Source organism: Orbicella franksi, chromosome 2, assembly GCF_964199315.1.
Source record: "Orbicella franksi chromosome 2, jaOrbFran1.1, whole genome shotgun sequence".
Taxonomy (NCBI): domain Eukaryota; kingdom Metazoa; phylum Cnidaria; class Anthozoa; order Scleractinia; family Merulinidae; genus Orbicella; species Orbicella franksi.
This window is the reverse complement of record NC_138146.1, coordinates 25,877,647-25,898,554: the sequence shown is the minus strand read 5'-3', so window position 1 is coordinate 25,898,554 and position 20,908 is coordinate 25,877,647. Positions and strand designations below refer to the sequence as shown.

At 38.5% G+C, this 20,908-nt stretch overlaps 4 protein-coding genes across 5 annotated transcripts; 1 reads left to right on the top strand and 3 right to left on the bottom strand.

Moving 5' to 3' along the window:
• Positions 1-8: 8 nt before the first annotated feature.
• LOC145478955 (PRELI domain-containing protein 2-like) lies at positions 9-5,363 on the top strand. The gene is made up of 6 exons (XM_081457169.1): positions 9-190; positions 1,364-1,421; positions 1,827-1,900; positions 3,212-3,366; positions 3,985-4,093; positions 4,593-5,363. Exons 1-6 carry the CDS (start codon positions 116-118, stop codon positions 4,650-4,652), a joined length of 531 nt encoding a protein of 176 aa, XP_081313295.1. The 5' UTR covers positions 9-115; the 3' UTR covers positions 4,653-5,363.
• Positions 5,364-6,915: 1,552 nt separating this feature from the next.
• Positions 6,916-9,692, bottom strand: LOC145478954 (uncharacterized). The gene is made up of 3 exons (XM_081457167.1): positions 9,511-9,692; positions 7,629-7,877; positions 6,916-7,482 (listed from the first exon to the last, which is right to left on the bottom strand). The coding sequence occupies exons 2-3, from the start codon at positions 7,872-7,874 to the stop codon at positions 7,186-7,188; spliced, it is 543 nt and encodes a 180-aa protein (XP_081313293.1). The 5' UTR covers positions 7,875-7,877; positions 9,511-9,692; the 3' UTR covers positions 6,916-7,185.
• Positions 9,693-10,002: 310 nt separating this feature from the next.
• LOC145478920 (uncharacterized) lies at positions 10,003-13,266 on the bottom strand. Of its 2 annotated transcripts, XM_081457115.1 has the most exons (3): positions 13,200-13,266; positions 12,124-12,372; positions 10,004-11,270 (listed from the first exon to the last, which is right to left on the bottom strand). In XM_081457115.1, exons 2-3 carry the CDS (start codon positions 12,367-12,369, stop codon positions 10,974-10,976), a joined length of 543 nt encoding a protein of 180 aa, XP_081313241.1. In that variant the 5' UTR covers positions 12,370-12,372; positions 13,200-13,266; the 3' UTR covers positions 10,004-10,973. The 2 variants fall into 2 exon arrangements, with proteins under 2 accessions (XP_081313243.1, XP_081313241.1); XM_081457117.1 differs by lacking the exon at positions 13,200-13,266 and having other exon boundaries at positions 10,003-11,270; positions 12,124-13,176.
• Positions 13,267-17,534: 4,268 nt separating this feature from the next.
• Positions 17,535-19,802, bottom strand: LOC145478956 (uncharacterized). Its single transcript, XM_081457170.1, has 3 exons — positions 19,500-19,802; positions 18,623-18,826; positions 17,535-18,206 (listed from the first exon to the last, which is right to left on the bottom strand). The coding sequence occupies exons 2-3, from the start codon at positions 18,809-18,811 to the stop codon at positions 17,910-17,912; spliced, it is 486 nt and encodes a 161-aa protein (XP_081313296.1). The 5' UTR covers positions 18,812-18,826; positions 19,500-19,802; the 3' UTR covers positions 17,535-17,909.
• Between the last annotated feature and the right edge of the window lie 1,106 nt (positions 19,803-20,908).

The following is a 20,908-nucleotide window of genomic DNA, read 5'->3' as shown; positions in this document are numbered from 1 at the left end:
TTCGAGATTGAAGAGAAAGAGGAAGCGTGTGAAGCGTGCGTGTTTGCACGGTGCTGTAAGTGCACGAAAGATTTTCAGGCGGATTTCATGGCTGATACCATCACTAACTGCGGAAATGGTCCGTTATGTGGAAATTGATTATATTTTCAAACATCCATTTGAGGCAGTTAGTCGTGCATACTTTCAAAAGGTAAGTTTTTTGATGTGAGATCTACGGAAATTAACTTACCTGTGTTGAAGGTTAGTCAACTTATTGCCCTTTTCTTTCACACCTTGTTAATTATCATCCGCGATAATTTCCTTTGTACATGTATATACTCTTCTTGTCAAGTTTTAAGCATAGCTATTAAACTGAAACTAAGAGAAAGGGAAGCTCGCTTACAGAAGCTTACTGAATCTAAAGCTTAGCTAATGTACAAACTGCAGTATTGACCTGGCGTGAGGTCAACTCAAGATGGCTAGTTCTTTGTTTGTGTGTGTTTATGGACCAAGATGGAGTCGAGGTCCCTAAACGCAAAATAAATATGGGCCAATATCCAGATATCTTGCATGAAAGAGTAGGTAATATTTATCCTGAGCAAGCAAGATATCACCATCTTGCCTGCTCTGCTAGCCAATGACAGCGCTGGATTTGGTTCGCCTTGCTTGTTCACGGCCACTGTGATGTACACGGTATTTTACAGTGTCTTGGCTGACAAAAGAGACTGTGTTAAAATATGTTGTTGAGTTGGTAGTTGTATATGAGCTACAAGTAAACTTGATTGATTACCTTAAAAGTGTTATAAACCCTCCTTCCTTCCCCCTAATGAGTTCAGCACTCCTGCCTATTTTTTATGAACAATCTTTTCAATTTTATTATGGAAGATTCACTGGCACATTAAACTGTATGTGTATATGTAGCATGCCTTAAAAATCACTTGAGGGTAGTTCAGCATCTTCAGAAAATTATATTTCTTAGCTTGAGTCTGTTCAAGGACACATCAGAAGTGTTTGTTAGCTCATGTGTAGGGTGGACACATGGCCAAGTCAAAGTAAAGACAAAATGCCACCTTTACAACTCTATTGATCTGCATGTTTCTTCTAAAACTTTAATCATCTCATCAAACATGTCAACTTCTTTGGGCCCAATAGGCTAATCATTTGTGTTTTTTTTTGTTTGATGTTGCTGTTGTTTTTTTTTTCTTTTCTTTTTCTTTTTCAGGGGGGGAGGGGGGGTGTTTTTGTGAGGATTAATTAAGGGGAGGGTGAAGCATGTTATTTTGGGAGCCTAATTATTTATATCAGAACAAATTTTGCATTTGATGTTCAAAGACTTTATCTTTGTTGTGTTTTTTTTCCACCACTTTACATGTATGTGGAACAGTATACTTGTGGTAAAGATACCAATGTCACCTCTGTAACAGTACTGGAACATAGAACAGGTATTCTTTGTTCTACTTCTACTTACGAACTTGTAACCCGATTATTTACACTTTCTCTTAGATTTGTAATACTGTATAGTGATGCAGCAGGAGAAAGTAAATTATATTCATTTAGTCAAGTGTAAGATGTAAGAAAAGCAACCTTCCTTTAACCTTCCTTTAACCATGACAATGTGATTTTGGTACCAGTATTGACCTTCCAAACTGACCACTGAGCTTTGTTATGTTAATAATGTCAAACTCTATTCATTTGTCCCAGAAAATGAATAAATAGGCCCTGTTCATGCAGGGTGGTGTAGGGATTGTACAAGGCCCCTTTCTGACACTAAGAGGCCCACCTACTGTCATTTCAATGAATTACGAAGACAGCCTTGCAGCCTTTAATTTCATTCTTCTTTTCTTAAGACCCAGAAACTGGGGAGGAGTATCTGTTAAGAAGAGGAGAATGTGTGAATGTTTTACCAGGTCTGCTTAAAAAGGTATGTCAAGGCTTTTTGAGTAAGACTATCATGTATACAGTACATGTACAAGTCTGTTACCGAGAATGCTGCATTTTGCCTGACTTTAGAGATTACTTGAGGAAGAACTTATGTCTGTCACTTTTAGACAGAAAAAGAGTACTTTTTACATGATATAGGCCCTTTGCAGCTGGGGTCACATGACCAAATTTTTTCTAAGAAATTTTTATATTATGGGCTTTAACTTAAAGGGACACAGTCAGCTGGAGCACATGCGCATTAGATGCCATTTCATAGCTAATTTGCATATCACAGAGACGCAATCCATAATGTTTTTAACCAAATATGATAAAAATAGTATAATAGAATGAGCAAAAGCACACTCAAAAACAGGCTATTCAGTAAACGATTGAAAATCAAGCAAAACGCTGTGAAGATTGAAGCAGATTTCTAGATGTACTTTGATTTCAGGTTGAGGTGAACTTTTTTCAAAATGAAAAAACTAGTGTCCAGGTCAGCGCGGTCCCAAAGCTGACTGTGTCCTTTTAAAGAATGCCAGAAATGGAAAGAGCGTATCGAAAATACCAAAATGGACAAATTTGAGGTCCCTGGAATTAAAGAGTAAGTTCATACGACAGTTTGAATTTTTGGAAAATTTAGATACAGTAATTTGTATGTAAAATGTTGCTGGAGAGCAAGGTCTTGCTCTCCAGCAACTTTTTCCATACAAATCTTCTTATTCTTTTAAAAATTCGGACTGTCATAAAATCTCCTTCTTTAATGATGGGGGCCTCAAACTTGGCCATTTTGATATTTTCGACATACTTTTTCCATTTCTGGCATTCATTACATTATAGCCCATAATTTTATGAAAAAATAGGTCACGTGATGGCTTAGCTGCAAAGGGCCTATTGTGTGGTTTTATATTGAGCCAAAATGAGAATTGTAGATTATACTTTCAATAAACATGTAGTTAACTTAATATTTGGCCTAACTTGGCTAATTCTTTCCTTAAGACTTGGCGCCTGCCAATTAGCCCCAGTGCATGGTCTGATTCAGCTGTAACTACTGTTAAACAGTTTTCAAAACTTGGGCTACTAAAGGAATTTGTTATGTACCTCAGTCTTATTGATCTCTGAGGGATAAATTATTCTACCTTTCCTACTGCAAAGAATTCTACAGGCTAGTAATTCATGCTTACCTCTAATCCTATGTTGTAAAACACCCATTGAAAACAATAAATGCTAAATCTTAGTTTTGAGCCAATGATAGATAATTTACAAGTATTATAAATATTTCCAAGTGGAATGATAATCTTATCATTGTTTCTAGCTGTGTCCTTTCTCAGCCATTGAGGTAGAGGAAGAAGCATGGCTGAACAGAAAAGACAGATGTCTTCGTCTTCACAGTTATAACCTGACATGGTCCAAATATGCCTCCCTGGAAGAGTTCAGCACTTACAGAGCTTGCGGCAACAATCCAGACTGGTGTGTAGCTGAATATTTACAGCCAAGTAACTTGTTAATATGTAGGTATTTTAATAGCTACATATTAACAAGTTAAAAAATTTAAAAATCCTTTGTGACTAAGCAATTCAGTGCCTTTTCATTATCAAGCCAAGGAATGTAACTGTCTACAATAAACCCTGTTTTTTTGTGTAAGACTTTTATTAATAGATGGTTAATTCACTGTCACGCAATAAAAAATTAAGTCAAAAACCATCCAGTAGATGAAGTCAAGAAATTCCAATATTATGGATTGTGAACATAAATAGAGAAGTCCTTGATGTGTTATTCCAAACTTCAGATATTCATCAAAATATTGTACACAAACTTGTAGTTTAGACCAGTATGGAGCTGCCATATTGCTCTACCTGAATGGTGCACTATTAAGGTGAACGAAAAGGAGTGTAAACATCTGGAACTTACTTATTTACTGCGTACGGCAAGGAAAACGGCGAACAAAAAGATAGGGGAGAAGCGCGGGTAGAGAAAGTGAACCCCCAAACTAACTGAACGCCTGGAAGAGACTACTTATTTAGGTGACTGATTATCTCTACTAAGCAAAAAAAAAAAAAAACAATTACAATCCTTATCTTTCTCTAGGACAAAATTTGAACAGCATGGTTCTATCAATGTTTATGGTGTTGGCTCGTTGATTGGTGGAATGATGGAAGCTTTTGGACAGACGTTTCTTCAACGTGGAGCTAAAAAGGTAGCTTTCCTCTAATTTTAAGCTATGATTTATTGTGAATAATTTTCATCTCATCAATCATTCTTACGTGATGAATTTTCGTTACTCCAACTCCTGAGCAATGTTCAGAAAGATACAGGTTCAAACTGCTGCATGTAAGTTCTCGTGAAATGAAAGAGGGTGTTACATGTACTCTTTTGGGCTTTATAATTGTTACAACGGCTCCTGCCAAGAGTAGCAGGAGCATATAAAATGCAGTCATGTCCAACAACAGTACTTCAAAAATTTTCTTTCAATTTCTAAGAACTTTTATAGATTTTTGATAAAACAGTGACATGAGGACATTTTGAAATGCAAACAAGCCACCCAACTGATCATGACCCTCCCCCCTCCCTCCTCTGCCCCTGCCCCAAGGGCTTCATTTAACTCTTTCATGCACTTTATAACAGTATAATGTTTTTTGGTCAGTTGATCTATTTGGTAATTGTTTCCTGATAATTTCCATCCTATTACCTCGCAGGGCTTCCACATTATGGAAGATCTCATAATGACTATGAGCGGAATATACACTGAAGCATAAAAGAATCAGCCTCAAACAAAATGCTTTCCCACTCAAGCTCTGCTCGTCTGTCGTGCTTGCCATTTGCTCACTCAATAAGTACTTCTCTCATCGATTGAAAGATTCTTTTTCAACGTTATGGACTATACATTTTCTTGTATATGAGCAAAATTCAACTGCCACACCCGGCTTAAATACACGAAAACAAACGTGCAGAATGTAGAGAGATGTTGAGGAAGATTCTTTAACAAATCCAATAACACTACAACAGAAGGGATGAAATGTCTGTTGCTTGAAAAGCCTTAATTTACGTCCTTTCTGAGAAAATAAAATGTAACACATGCATAACAAGAAGATAATAAAAAGAAATATTTTGCTTGGCCATACTGGTTTGCTGTTTCAGTTAACTGATCTACAAAATCGGAGACGGTATAAAGCCCCTAACGTCTCTCTGACAGACTGAAAAGAGTGGGTCGTGAAATACAAGCATCCAAACATATACAGTGGGATAACGTCTCCATTTTGAAATAGGGTTGTAAAAGTTATAAAAACAAATACACCAAACGGCAAAGAGTTAGGTCAAGAAACTGTTCCAGATGGTTAAAGTGGGTTGGTGAAAATTATAGACTCACATCGGTTAAGCAATGAGGTGGCAGTAAAGCTCAAATGATTATATATTTAAGTCGTAATATAGTTGAGTGATCGCAATCGAAGAATGTCTTCACAAATCGAGAACATTGGCGTAGTCTAACAGTAATCAGGGCTTAAAGCTGGCACAAAATAACCATTATGAAAATAAAAGGTGTCACTGTTACACCTGGTTAGTATTGTAGCTCTTTCCATACACCAAATCCAGGGATGAAATAATATATTCTGGATTGTTCAGTGTGACACCGTAGTGACCAAATTAGAGTGAACTGGTAATAAAGTACCTAGGTTTCTTCCTCTCCGCTACGCTGTTTTCTACATGTAGCTGTTGACTGCATGTCGGCTGCTTTAGCGAATAGAGGTTGTTTGCAACCGTAAGATATCTTGCAGCATACTAATGGTTTAATTTGATTCTTTCGTTTTGTTGTTGTTGTTGTTGTTGTTGTTGGCAATCTTGTTAATTAGACAAAGACCAGCTTAGACTAATTCACACTCTGTTAGTCACGAGCAATTTAAGTAAAAAAGTGAAGCCTCTTAAACCCAATTGACAGGGTCATCGCAGCATTTTGTCAGCTCACAATAAGTCGTCGTGTTTCTCAATGAAACACCTTGGTAGAGAAAGACACACGGTGATGGAGAGCTTATTATGAGGCCCGGTGCGACAGTGAAAAGCAAAGTAGTTGCAAACATAAAAGGTTTCCTTTACCAGCAAATAATGAGACTCGTATTTATTGATAATATGCTTTTTTAAATTGTATTATTTTTAGACACATTTTTGTTATATTTGTACTGCAATCTTAATCTTGCATTGTAAAGCGGTTTAGAATATTTTAAAATTTTAGCGCTATATAAATCTATTATTATTATTATTATTATTATTATTATTATCAGTATCAGTATCAGTTTCAGTTTCCGTTTCAGTAGCATTATCATTATCATCATTATCATTATCATTATCATTATCATTATTATTGATGATTGGCTAGCGTAAGGAGCGGTATCCTCTCTTGTCAGCGCTAGCTTTTGCTTGTTTAATAACATTAATGAATGAAGTATTAAGAGTAAATTCTGGGGGAAACGTATACTCGGAAAAAATCCGAGTCCCAGATGGGATTCGAACTCACGACCCTCCGTGATCTAGTCGGATGCTCTAACCACTGAGCTACTGCAGACTCTATGGTGAGCAAGGGTCAAATTCTGGGTAGTAGGTCAGTGGTTAGAGCATTCGACTAGATCACAGAGGGTCGTGGGGAATCCCATCTGAGACTCGGATTTTTTCCGAGTATACGTTTCTCCCAGAATTTACACTTAATATAATGTTGTTGTTTCTCCGTTAGAATGAAGTATTGTAGTAAGAATTTCCAGTACTGTTATTGAGAAAGAAGATCAGCCACAATTCGATGACTAGCTCTGACTACATACAGCCAAGCAGATAGTGCAAGTGTTTCCGTTTAACCTTGATCTATAGTGAATATCGAATTTATCCTTTATTTGGTGGTTATATTTGTACTTCTAGCTTTAAACTGCCTGGGCTAATTAACGTTGTTAAGAAAATCAAATTACAGTTACAATTATTATGCCGCATGTTGAAACGAGGAGTTTGGAGACGGAAACAAAACCAATGAGGAAAGCGCAACATATTGGAAACTTGCGTTTTAATGGTATTTCAGGCATTACTCATTTACTTAAGCTACGAAATAATTAACGCGTGATTTTAGCTTTTCTTACAATTCTGGTATTTGATTCGCTAAATCTTACAAACTCATTTCAATTCTGAATAAAGGAAGCAAAATCTTGGATTAATACCGATGCCCATTTTTCGGTTATCGAATTAATTTAGAGCAAACAGCGAAAAAGTCACCACTGTTCACTCTAGTAGCTACTGCATGAACCATGGCCATCGTTTCTAGGCAACACAGCCTGTTCCCTGCTCCACATCATCAATAAACTTCTGTACAGTTCCTTTCCCAGCTGAAGTGTTATAGTAACGCTTCCAATACCGGGCTTGAGAAAGAACATCAGATGGAATAGGAGCTCGAAACCTGATCAAGAATAGCCGAGCAGCCAGTCCAGAGTACAGCGGTTTTTCCAGGTCTTGCCATTGAGTCTTGGTCCAGTCGATGCCGAGTTTAGCTTTGATTTGGTCCCAGTACTTTTTCAATCTTTTCTGAATCACAGTCTCACGATAACCAATGCTGTCAACCTGTATGTATATATGAGAATGAATTAAGCTGCATAAGATAGTCAGTGCTGCACAGATAATTTAAAAAAACGTAACGTGTCTTGACTCTAAAATTGTAATTGGAACAAGAGATTTGGAATTCAACACTTCCAGTGTTAAATCTTTACCTGCCAAATTCCACCATAGTACCCCGACCTGTAGGTACCACGTGCCTGTCCGTATTTTGACTCGACCCAGGCTACACGGCAGAGGAACTTGTGATCGTTTGGAAATATTCCCAAATTATTGATCTTGTTCACGACTTCAGCAACAACAGCGTTTCCTTTCCCCTTTGGTGTGTATGGATCAGCACAAGCCTCACATTTCGAGACAAATTGAGCAGCAAGACCAACGAGCACCAACATCAGAAGCATGATCTAGAAAGGGAAATATACAGTTTCTGTTAGCCTGTTCTTGTTGTTTATAGTATGTGGGAAGAGCGGAGCTGCATTCCCTCTGCCCCCGACCCAACTAGACCCCCTGTCACGTTCCAAAAAAAAAAAAAAAAAAAAAAATACTCATATATATTTACGTTAACGTCCCTCAGTTTCACTTTCTCCGTTGGACGCGTAGATTAAACAAATAAGTTCCCTCCCCGTTACAGATCTTTGCGCTAATTTAATATACCAGAATTTAATGAGGAAACGAATTACCGACAGCATTAAGGGTATTAATCAGTAATTTTGGAATTTTGTTCCATTCTTAGTTTCTTTTAAGTCGCTACTTCACCTCATGGTTCAAACAAGGGATAAAACTTGATAAGACAACTGCCCCTGACCGGTATTTTTTTGTCTAGTATTTTATATAAAACTCACTTTACCCTCCTTTGTCGAAAAAAAAAAGTTGATACACTGAAGATACGATAAAATAAAGGCCGATTATTGCCTTAAACCTGGTGGTCCGTTTTATTCAAGACATGTCAGCAGACAGTTTGCCATATCCGAAAAACGTAATCAGCTCCGGCGTTTCTGAAACTGACTTCCTCTTTAATAAGTGTCCGAGCTAGTATTTGTACCGATAAATGTAATGATGATTAGAATAAAAATGTTGTTTAATAATTTTTCAGTTTGCAAATGAGAACTGCTATTGGCTTTCAGTTTCCACTGGTTGCACAGCACCTAAAATTGCAATAAAGCATTTGGAATTGTTGATTGATGAGCAAAGAGAAGCTTCGTGAAATATGAAGGTTATGCATCAGTTTTCTTGCCAAGGTAAAAGCGACGTTATTAATATCTTCAAATTTAGGAAGTCATCTCTTCAAACCCAGCAAAATGGTGTATATTGCTCGCGTTTAGTTTACCTATGTTGGACTTTGTTATGAAACTTTGCTAATATCAACAATCTATCCTTTCTCGTGAAACTGTACTTGTGCAGGAAAGTATAAAAGGCACCGATTGTCGATTCAAGTATCAGTCCAAAAAAATATACTCATTCAATAATTAACGTAGAATAGTCATTATCAAGTACTTTCACCTAGAAACCGTTGCAGCAGTACACAGAACCGGGCTTGTGAGAAAAATGCACAAAACTGGAAAAATGTATACAATATTATTCCGGTCGCGAAGGGGTTAAATCCATGTTTATCGGGTTTGATTTATTATATGTCTTTTAGGCCTCGTCCACACTTCGCCCGGCCGGAGAAATGTAAATTAAAAACGGCGTTTTCACTCTGAAAACGCATCAAATGTATTCCTTTCCATTGCGCCAGAGAAATTTAGAAACGCAGCAATCACCGGTCATTTTGAATTTGTGTTTGAGGAGATTAAACTGGTGCAGGGAGATCACATGATTATCGTGACGTCATCGTTTTCGAAAAGCTCCGTTTTCAAAATGTCTTCCATCCACACTAAAACGCAAAGCCGTCGATTCAAATTCCTTCGCTTTGAAAAGCGTTTTCTAATGAAGCTCCGTTTTCATGACGAATTAGTGTGCTAACCGTAGAAATAAAGCTGCAAATTGCAGTTTAACTGCTGCTTACTCAACTGAAATAAGTTAGTATTTGCTTCTTACCTATATTCCTCCTCTGTTAACCGAACTGAGCTTCTATGTATGTGTGAATGAAATAACAGAATCGCTTTTTGGTAACAACCTGACCATATTTAGATTATGTTGAGATCTCTGTGTGAAAAGCGATTGGTTAGTTTCAGATCAGGGATATTTTTTGTCAGTTTCAGAATGACACGTTGCTGAAACGGATCAGAATGGTTCGATTGTTTAGATCACAAGATATATCTCATAGCCTGATCATTTCAAATTTTTCGTTTTGTTTTGCCACATTATTGTTTCTAGAGTATGACTCGTGACACCATGTTTCAATTACCGTGAAACATTTGCCATTAAGAAGAAACACTATTTTGGGACCCGTATATTTCGTCTAAGAAACTACAGTACACCTATTTTATATATAAAAAAAATTGTTTAAGTTAATAAACACAATAGCTTTGGATTGATCGGCCGATCAATTATATAGGACTGCGGCTTTTAATATTAGTATTCTGTATGGTAGTGGTTTCTGAATTACCACACAGCATGTTAACTAGGTTCAATATACAATAACCCAATCTTTGTCTTCCGCATGTTATAATCATTGCATGCTGTGAATCGAACAGAATGACTCGCACTCTGAACTCACCTTTATTAGAAAATTAAACCCGCCACGTAGCGAGTCAAGATGTCGGCAAGTATGATCGTGTTGTTTGTGTGTGATTTAACTGAAATTTTCTTTTATTATTTACCATTAGCTTGTATATCGTAATTATAATATGCTAGAGCAGAGTTGTAAGGATATTTGGGCCGTTAAGGATACATTATTACACCAAGGTTCCCTAAGGGAGTGCCATATAAATAGGACGGGGGTGTTTGTCGTACCTTTTAGGGATTAAAAAGCGGTTTTGACACCTCTTGGGGTGTTCATCCTCAAAAGGTCAACAGAAGAAGCTTTTTCGGTTCTTCTTAGGGTATTGAGTCGACACAAATATGGCATCTAAAACAACTCATTATGCTGGATTCTTCTGGTACCTCTTAGGGGTGAAAACAATTTCAAGCCACGCCCACAAAACAGGATTTTGGTACCTCTTAGGGGTTCTTTTCATAATTTCTTACGTGCACCCCCGTCGTTTTTGTATGGGAGTCCCCCCCCCCCCCCGGGCAAGGCTTATTGCACAAGTGGTCATAAAAGGCTCTACTGTTGATTGGATAGATTAATATTCTGGTCGAAAGCTTTCACAATCTAGCTCTTGTTCTTTGACTGAAAACTGATGAAACATAAAACATTTTCTTCAAATTAATGTTTACTTAGTTTATGTTCTCGGTTGCATTTTACAATTTTCCTTAAAGCAAAAACCGTAGACTACACATTTAGACCTCTTAGCGGAAGAAATTAAAAGTATTATTGTCTAGTAATTTTAGAAATCTTGAATCTCACGACACATGACAAAACACTTGAAATACGCATAACAGCTTCAATTCCTTTCTTAGGCAGCACAGCCTGTTGCCTGCTTCACATCATTAATAAACTTCTGCACAGTTCCTTTCCCAGCTGAAGTGTTGTAGTAAGTCTTCCAGTACAGAGCTTGAGAAGAAAGATCAGACGGAATAGGAGCAGGAATTCTGGCCAGGAACAACCGAGCAGCCAGTCCAGAGTACAGCGGTTTCTCCAAATCTTCCCATTGAGTCTTGGTCCAGTCGATGCCGAGTTTGACTTTAATTTTGTCCCAGTACTTCTTTAGTCCTTGCTGAAGAACAGTCTCACGATAACCAATGAGGTCAACCTGTATGAATATAGAATACATGTTGAATTAAGCTTAGTTAAGATACCGTAAATTTCTGAAAGTAACGACTCGGGCTCGTTACTTTCAGCCGGATCGTTACTTTCGGCGAGCAAAAAACGTTATGTGAAGTTGGTACGACTGAGATCTTTGTTACGAAATAAAAGACAGAAATTCGCAAAAATTAACATTTTTGTAAGCATCAGATTAAATTCTTCGTTCCAGCTTAAAGGTATTTTGCTGCCACATGGTGGGCTCTTCCTGCCTCAACCGTGTTGTTACTGGCCGGCAGGAAAGCTAGTCAGAGACCGCAAACTGTTACTACTTCATGACGCAATGCTACGTTAGTTTGCTGTATCAATATCTCAGTGCATTGGACGAGTTTCCAATTGAAGTTTGAAGAAACGTTCCTTTTAATACGTACCTGCTGAAATGATACAGAGTTGCCAATTTTGATTTAAAGAAAAGTTTCTGTTACTTCATGAAAATTCTACGGTTGTGTTTTAACATGGCACATTGACGAAGCACGAATTAACATTCACGCTACGTAACATAAGCGATACCTTACCTTGTTGTCGAGTGCCATAAATCAAGTGATTGTATGTACGGTAACTTTCACCTGACTATTGATTGGAAAAATAAATATACCACTGAACCTTGGTCTCACTATTTTCGGTGATTGGGAGGGGGGTTGTGCTCGCTACTTTCGGGATTTATTAGCGGCCACAGATTTTTTGACGTTCACTTTCGGAAGTTTACAGTAGTCAGTTCCGCACCGTATAAAACAAAACATTACTTATGTTAAAATAAAACTGGAAATGGAACAAGATCGAGTTGTCCAGCGTTAAATCTTTACCTGCCAAATTCCACCATAGTACCCCGGCCTGTAGGTACCACTTGCCTGTCCGTATTTTGACTCGACCCAGGCTACGCGGCAGAGGAACTTGTGATCGCTTGGAAATATTCCCAAATTATTGATCATGTCCACGACTTCCGTAACAACAGCGTTTCCTTTCCCCTTTGGTGTGTATGGATCAGCACAAGCCACATTTTTGAAAAAAATCTGACCAACAAGACTGACGAACACCACGGTCAGAAGCATGATCTAGAAAAAGAAAGAAAATACTCTGCCAGCTATAGCGTGTGCGCATTGTCACGCAATAAAAAGTAAAATCAAAGACCATTTAGTGGATAAAGTCAAAATATTCTGATATTGTAGACGATAAATAAAGAAGACAGTTCTCCAAGTTTAAGGTGTGTGCCTTGTCCCAAAGTTGAAATATTCGTCGAAATGTTCCGCGCAAAATTATAGAGACTAGTATGGAGCCGCCGTGTTGAAGGATCTCCTCCAATATGGCGGGCGGAAAATAGCGTGTTATTGTTGTTTGTAGCATATTCTAATACGGTCGAACTTTCACTAACGGCCACCTTTTTTTGTCCCTGCGGACGGTCCATTCATTTACCTATATTTTAACCTCTCTACGAGGGCCATCTATCCACAACAGTAATAGCCATTGAAACCCGAAAAGTAAAACTGTATCCTGTCTACTTTGATGTAGCGTTACGCTTGCATTACACTTGGCAGCGAATTTCATTTGATTTTAAACTAGATAATGCCGTTACAACGATCCCGAAACGTGATTCGATCTTGTCGGTGATTTTCTACGTTGTTATGAAACGTTGCTAACTGATGAGTCATCTTCCTGTTGTCTTACTTTTCTCGTGAAAATTATGTTGTGCGGAGGAGCATTGAAGACATCAACTGTGTTAGTCTCAACAGGTCAGTGGGAGTGGAGGTCAATGCCTTGTGCGGAAAACGGAAGCTATAACCGAGTACTATGGAATCGCCATTTCTCGAATTAATCCTCGATATTTAGAACCTCCCGATAACTCGAAACACTCAACTGAAATAATGTAGTGTTTCCTCCTTACCTATTAATCCTGTGTTCGCAAGCCTCTTGAATAACAGCCCTAACGAATGAACTCGCTTTCTTTCCGCGAAACTGGTTATAAAATAACGTGATAACCATATTAGTTTCACTTGAGAACCCTGGGTGCAAAGTGATTGGTTAGCTTCGAGTACGGCTGGAACGTGATCAGCGATACTTTCAATTTCGAGATGACGCGTTGCTAAAACGGATAAGACTGCAATTGGTTCCGTTTCAACGTTTGCATTTAGTCGATATATCTCGATGCAGTAGGCCATTTCGGAGTTGCCTTTTGCCTCTGTGCCAAATCCAGTCTACGTACGAAACCATTCATATGAAAATCCGCTCACAGGTTCATTTTCATGCAAATCAAACTTATCTTCATAACAAAGGTTTGAAGACTCGTTTTGAAACAGAGACACAAGGAAACTCGGAAATGGCCTATTCTTATCAATCGCAATCAATTTAAATCAAATTAAAAGATACTGTATTTTGGTTTCCATATCATGATCCATGATACCATGTTTCAGTTTCCGTTAAAGGCCCACGTAACTGACCTTTTTGAGCCGTCTTTGTGGGAAATTTATTGTCATGTAACCTCATCATTTTTAGTAAATTCAGAGTTATTTCATGTGATTTAACTTTTTCGTGGTCAGTAACACCAGTGATGACGTCATCAGGCCACGCTCATGGTCATGTGACTAAGTCCGCAGAAAAACGTAAAGGCTCCTGAGCATATTACTTTTTCGGAATTTTCTTCGTTGATTTAACATTCTAATTCGAATCCTCATTTCGCTATGCTATGCATAGATTTTGTTTCATTTCTAAAAGGTCAGATTTTGAGAGAGATTAAAAAAAGTTGAAATTTGTTTTCAACCTTAGTTTAAAATGCCACTAACCCCCAATTTTTTTTTTCCTTTAATAAAATCTACTAGTTTCCCTGATTACTTCCGCGAAAAAATTATATCGATTGGTAAAATTCCCGCGTTTCCACAGGCGTTTAAACACGAAATTTCTATTTTCACTACCGCGCAAAGTGGGATCTGGGTCGGGCTACTAGTGACGTCACTTCGGGAACCGGGCTAAAACACTCAAGAGACTTTTGACTGAGCTTTTAGGGCAATCAAAACATTTTCGGGTTATTTGTGATTCATATTTTATCAAGACTGGACAAGAACTTTAAGTGAAAGAACTGTATCATCTAGCATTACAATTCGGAGTCTAGCAACGATTCGGACGGCTGCGAAGTACATATTTTTTTCCATTTCGAAGTGCGTGTCGCCAGTCGAGATCGCCGCGTTGTATAATTATATTTAGGCCGGGATCGACAATTTGCCGGTCCATTTGGGTTATAAAGGTACAAACAATGACTGAAGAGTTAGCTTACAGCTCTTAAAGAGTTATAAAGATGTCAATGAACACGAAGAGTTGGTAATTTGACTTTACGGAACGTGCAAATTTCGGAGTGTCAAAACACTTTTACATTCAAATATTAATTTCCCCCGAAATGCAAGTTAAAATGCGATGCAGTCGTACTCCACTCTTGCCTACTTCTCCAGATCAATGATTGAAAATAGTTTTAACATAAGAGATAAGCAGAAATGTCGGCAAACAATATTCGAAGGTGAGGTAACTTTTCGCTTCGTTATTGTCGACCGGCCGTAGTATATGCATATTCAATTACTGTGTCGAACACAAGCTACGCAAATTTGCATATTCCGCACTAGTGAAATCATGGAAAATCCTTCGACAAGATCTTGAAAAGAGGTTCAGTATACTTTCAGTTGAAGGAATACATTTCTACTTCACATTTAGTTTGAATGAAATGTCCATTTTACGCACGCTAATCAGGGGCGTAGCATCCATATACGCACGTACGCCCGTGCGTACAGCTGAAATCTGGAAAAAAAAATTTTATTATTCCCTTAAAGCATTTGTCAGAGTTGCCATAAAATAGGGACAATTTTTAAAGTTGGAATTATACTGGCGTGTGTGTTTGTTTTTCCAGTACGTTTTAATTAATCCGTAAACGACGAGAAACGTTATTTGGCTTCCTAGACTTGTTAACTCTTTTTTTTTTTCTTTTTTTTATCCCTCCAATTCCTAGCTAATACATAGATATGTTTTCAGGAAGCCAACACCCTTTCAGCTTTAATTCTATATTCCAGCGAAGCTCTCTGAGCTAACAGAAAGAGCTGTTAATGATATCTACTGCTACTTTGGCAGTGACATGGACATCTCTAAGGGCGAATTCAAATCCGAGGTCAAAAGATGGAGGCAAAAGTGGAGTGGAATGGATGGTAATGTGAAGCCAAAGACTTTGGTTGAGACTCTTAATCATGCCAACCCTCAATTCTATCCCGGAGTTTATGTTGCTGTGATAACATAGTTGATGTATCCTGTGTCAACTTGCACTGCAATCTCGTTCCCAGAGCCTTCGTTCCCCTTGACCAGCGGTCGGAAAACCAGAGCCCTGGAGCAACCATTTCAGGCGTACGCCATAGATGCAGACTGCGCAGTGAAAACGGATGGGCAGAATTCGGTTATTTCAAAATGGTTGCTCCCAGAACTCTCGTTTTCCGACCGCTGGTCAAGGGGAACGGAGACTGTGGGAACGAGATTGCTTGCATTGCTGAGCGTAGTTTCCGCAGTATGAAGAGATTAAAAACGTCCTTACGAAGTACCATGGCAGACGGGAGATTGAGTGCTTTAACAATTTTGCACATTCACAAGCACAAGGACGTTGACACTGATGATGTTATAACAAATTTCGCCCTTCTAAAGGGTAGACTTAATTTCTTGCCCTTTTCTTGTGAACCCCTGTTTTTACCATTGTCTTACCCCATTTTTTGATGTAGGTTACCGAAAACTCTAGACATGGGTAAAATAAACAACTAACTACTGCATTTTCCGTCACATTTATTTATAAAAAAAGTTCCACGGAAATAGCTGGAAATGGCATTTCCGAGACCCTAAATTTCAAAATTTTCTGGGGGAGCATGCCCCCAAACCCCCTAGTTTGGGGCGCCTTCGGCGCACCCAATTTCAGCGTTGTGCGTACACCTTCAAAATCTCACGCTACGCCCCTGCTAATAACGTGGGAGTCCTCGACTTGTTAGTTTGGGTTTCGGTTGACTGACAAGCGCATTCTTCTTTCAGCACAACAAACTCCGTCGGTAGCTATAGAGTCGAATCTTAATCGTTTGTTTCGCTTTCCTCCTATATTTATAAATGCCTGATCCATTCTAAGTTTGTAATTTAGATGTATTTCGTTCCTCAAAGACGAAGCTCAAAGAGCAAAACAATTCTGTATTCGGAATGGCCATTGAGAAACACGGCCAGATTACAGGCGACCTCCGGCGTACATGTGTTTTGATTAAATTCCACAAATACATAGCTAGTTCACCAGTTCGAAGCCTCAACAATCTTCTTCACGTCGTTGTAGAACGTAGGTTTCGTTCATTATTCGCTTAGACAAGTCTCTATTTCAAAACGCGATGCGTTTAATTTACCGTGTAATTTCGTCACCTACAGTTTCGTCTGGAACTCGGAGGATCGTTTGCGCTCGAAATAGTCAGATGGCTTTCAGCTTATCCCAAATTCCTGCCCTATGCAGTACCTTGACGATTTCAGGCTTTCCACTAGAAATAGAGAAGAATATACAGGCCATGAAAATCTCTAGGTTCTTACAGTAGCGGCGAACCCGAGACCGAAGAAATCCTCAATGGCTCCCCGGCTTAAGCCTCGCACAGATCAGCCCACTTCTTTGGTCTTTTTCTCGTTTCTGGTAGAGTTTCATCGCGATAGAGGTATTGAATGAAGAGGAATACTCTATTCTACGCATCCTGTATTGCTACAGCCTCTAAGAACATATCTTCCTTGCATTCTGCAACGATTTTGACACACACTATCGCATGTTCGCATACATTCTTCTCAGAAAGAAAATTTTGTTATTCCCGAAGTGACGTCAAAAGCCAACTCGTCCCATTCTCCGCTGTTCCTCGGTCGTGAACATGGAGAAGGGCAAATTTACAAACTTTAAAAATTCATAGAAAACTAACGAAAATAGCTACAACGATAATTTTTTCGCAGTGGTGATCAGGAGAAAAAGGAAATTTATATTAGCGAAAAAAAACTTTTGGGGTTAGTGGCACTTTAAATCGTAGATCGTCGAAAACAAGCTGGAGTTAATGAAAAACTGGAAGTGTCCCCGACATCGAAAGTTACACAGCAGCTCTTGCGCAGTTCACACGATCATTCTCGACTCCAAAGCAAAAAGGGTCTTGGGTAAAGCACGCACTTTAATAAGATCAAACGAAGCACACGAAGATAGTTTTTCTTTTTTTTTTATTTTGCGCTTATTTTTTTGCTCGTACTTTATTTTGCATTTTGTGAAACTCAACGAAAAAAATCTTAAATGTAAGCTATCGAATTCCGCTCTGAGGCGACACAAGTAACCGGAAGTGAATCTTGGAAGCTTTCGCATCCGTAAAAAACATCAAATGGCTCCAGTTTTCTTTAAATGTTTTATAGCTTGTTTTCTCTGTTGCTAAATTCTCTTTCAAGCAAAAACATTCGACTACATTAAAAGAGATCTCAGTTATGGAAAGAAACGTCCTAGCTAATAATTTTAAAAACCTTGTATCTCAAGACAAGTGAAAAAACGTTTGAGATACGGAGTTTTCTTTACGTGCCGGCATTATTTCTGGTCTTTCTAGGCAGCACAGCCTGTTGCCTGCTCCACATCATCAATAAACTTCTGTACAGTCCCTTTCCCAGCTGAAGTGTTATAGTAAGTCTTCCAGTACTGAGCTTGAGCAGGAAGGTCAGATGGAATAGGAGCAGAAATTCTGGCCAGGAACAACCGAGCAGCCAGTCCAGAGTACAGCGGTTTCTCCAAATCTTCCCATTGAGTCTTGGTCCAGTCGATGCCGAGTTTGGCTTTAATTTGGTCCCAGTACTTCTTCAGACCTTGCTGAATAACAGTCTCGCGATAACCAATTTTGTCAACCTACGTTTTGGAAGGAGATCATGTCATGTAAACTCACAGAATGACCGATCTATTATATTTATTGACAAAGCAAGATTCTGTCCACAAGAATTTGATATATGTAAGGAAAATGAAATACCGTTCTTGCTTGAAATCCGGGAAATACTAGACCTAAATTCTAAGGAAATGATTACCATAGATTCCGTTTAATGTTAGATATAAGAATTTATTGCTACAGGCTTGTCAGAGATGCGTCCCTTAAATAATTAAAAAGACTAACTTTATGAATTATTTCTCATTCTGTCATAGTTAGATTTTGGTTACTTCTGATCTGAGAAGTTTGCAACTGATTTTAATGAACACGTTTGTAAAGATAAAGGCCAGAAAGATATATTATTGTACGAGGTGCAAATAGAAAAAAGTCGAAAAAGCTCTACCTGCCAAATCCCTCCATGGTAACCACTCCGGTATGTTCCAGGGGCCTCTCCATATTTGGACTCAACCCAGGCCACACGGCAAAGAAACTTATGGTCATTTGCAAATATTCCCAAACTGTTGATCGTGTCTACGACTTCCTTGACAACGGTTGCTCCTTTCCCTTTCGGTGTATAAGGTGAAGTGGCCATGCTTTTCCGGGAAATCTAAGCGGTAACACATCTATGAGAATTATGATTTGAGAATAGAATCTTTGGAGATTCAATAGGGCACAATACAATTTTGTTTTCATAATGACAACAATAGCTAATAATACTGAGGGTTGGCAGCTGCTTTTCTGGCCCTGCGTTGGGACTTTCTCTTTCGAGTCTATTAGCTTATATTTGTTTCTATGAGAAAAGCGGAAGTTCCCCTTCGAACAAACTTCAGATATCCCAAGATCGATGCAAACACACAAAGCGGTGGATCAAACCAGTGGAGTTAAAGCCGAGAAATACAGATCATAAGTTAACAAGTTGACTACTATACAAATACTCACACTAGAATTATTTCTCTGGATTGAAGGTAGACCATAACAAGTACTGAAATAGGCCATTTCCGAGTTGTCTTTTGCCCGTCAAAACGGTTCACTTTCATGCCAATCAAACTCATTTTCCTATGAAAGATTTAGCACGAGGACTAGTTTTGTAACGGAGGCTCAAGGTAATTCGGAAATGGCCTATTCTTTGTTTTCATTTAGGCAGGCATGTGAACGCGTGACAATCCACCATGGTTATCATCCTGATTCAGTTTCCAGCACATGATAACAAACAAATTCTGCTTAATTCTGTTCAGTAACGGAGTTAATCAAATGGATAATATGATCGAATTATTTCTTACCTTCTCTTGCTTGATAAAGTTACCACCGTGACAGCTGGAAAAAATGAACTCGTGTCGGAAGGGGCTTTAGCGGAGAGGTGAATAATAGCTTGTTGAAGCGGAAAGGTAAATAATATCTTGTTGAAGCGGAAAGGTAAATAATATCTTTTTGCGATTGGCTAGTATATTAGGTTGACGTAACATGACCGACCGCGTGACGTACAATAATTGAGTTTTCAGTTTCGGAATGACATCACCTTAAAACGGAAGACTCACTTCACATAAATGGATAGATACACAGATATACTAAGAAATGCGAATCATAAAGGGACACAGTATGTCTAGATGTAACGTTTCTGCAGGAAATTGTTTTTAGAAAAACGAAATCATATGTGCGAGAGCAAAAAGCAAGCAGAAAAGAATGACTGGCCAACAAACGAGAAGTATTGAGGACAAGTCATACACTCTGGTTGAACTTAATTGGCGTCAAAGCTGGATCCTCAATAAAATAAAAGAACTCAACGCACATTTTCCAACAAAATCTTACCGAGTGTTTACTAAGGGATGTCGTGCCCAACAGGCCTTGACCGTGTGAGTATGATTGAATAAAATGTTTGACTATTTCTAGGAAATGCTCGGCACGGCTTTATAATGGAAGACGTAATGCCTAAGTCTTTCAAATCATATACCAGCTTCAAGTTTATTCTGTGCCGTCCTCTTGGAAACAGGTAATGAACATTCAATGAAAGGCAAACACCATAGCGGCCATCGCACGTTTTCCCGCGTTTCAATGAAATTTGAAGAGTTTTCCGGAATGATCACGCGCATGCGCGACATTATTCACCGGAAGCCCATTTACACCCTTAAGAGACCTCATTTTCTCTTGACACCCTCCAGTGGGTCGGGAAAAACCTACCTAATGAAAGTACTAATCCGAGTTTTTTTGATCAGCTAGTAAAAACCGAGGCTATCCTTAGATATTTTGAGGACAGTGAATTTATTGGGACAATTCTGAGTCCTCCGCACACACAAATAAAATTTCTACCACCTTTCAACAACATAGGTCGACCATTTATCAATTGGTCAAGGAATTTTTCAATGATCCTATTTGGCCCTGAGTACTCGAACGGCAAATGATACGAAAGCGCTACACTGCAAGGAAATTACCTCACAAAACTGGCGAGTTTCGCGTAACAAATGCTCAGTGTTTTGAACAATGATGCGACAGGAAATTTGTTGGTGCGTTATAACGTGTAGGAATGGTCCAGATGAGAGGCATTTTGTAACCATTTTTTGCTAGTGTCGCAAAATACGAAATTCATTTGTGAATTTCCAAAAAGGAAAAACTGAAATTTTATCATTAGCGGAATAAAACAAAGAGGTGTCTAGCTTTATGAGAGTTGTTACCAAAAAAAATTAAAATGCTCTCA

Excerpts from the sequence above, each read along its gene's own strand:
- LOC145478920 (XM_081457115.1), bottom strand. The coding sequence starts at position 12,369 with ATGCTTCTGACCGTGGTGTTCGTCAGTCTTGTTGGTCAGATTTTTTTC. Across the intron at positions 11,271-12,123 it reads ACTATGGTGGAATTTGGCAG|GTTGACCTCATTGGTTATCG; the intron begins GTAAAGATTTAA and ends ATATTCATACAG.
- LOC145478956 (XM_081457170.1), bottom strand. The coding sequence starts at position 18,811 with ATGGCCACTTCACCTTATACACCGAAAGGGAAAGGAGCAACCGTTGTC. Across the intron at positions 18,207-18,622 it reads ACCATGGAGGGATTTGGCAG|GTTGACAAAATTGGTTATCG; the intron begins GTAGAGCTTTTT and ends TCCAAAACGTAG.
- LOC145478954 (XM_081457167.1), bottom strand. The coding sequence starts at position 7,874 with ATGCTTCTGATGTTGGTGCTCGTTGGTCTTGCTGCTCAATTTGTCTCG. Across the intron at positions 7,483-7,628 it reads ACTATGGTGGAATTTGGCAG|GTTGACAGCATTGGTTATCG; the intron begins GTAAAGATTTAA and ends ATATACATACAG.
- LOC145478955 (XM_081457169.1), top strand. The coding sequence starts at position 116 with ATGGTCCGTTATGTGGAAATTGATTATATTTTCAAACATCCATTTGAG. Across the intron at positions 191-1,363 it reads GTCGTGCATACTTTCAAAAG|TATACTTGTGGTAAAGATAC; the intron begins GTAAGTTTTTTG and ends TATGTGGAACAG. Across the intron at positions 4,094-4,592 it reads TTCAACGTGGAGCTAAAAAG|GGCTTCCACATTATGGAAGA; the intron begins GTAGCTTTCCTC and ends ATTACCTCGCAG.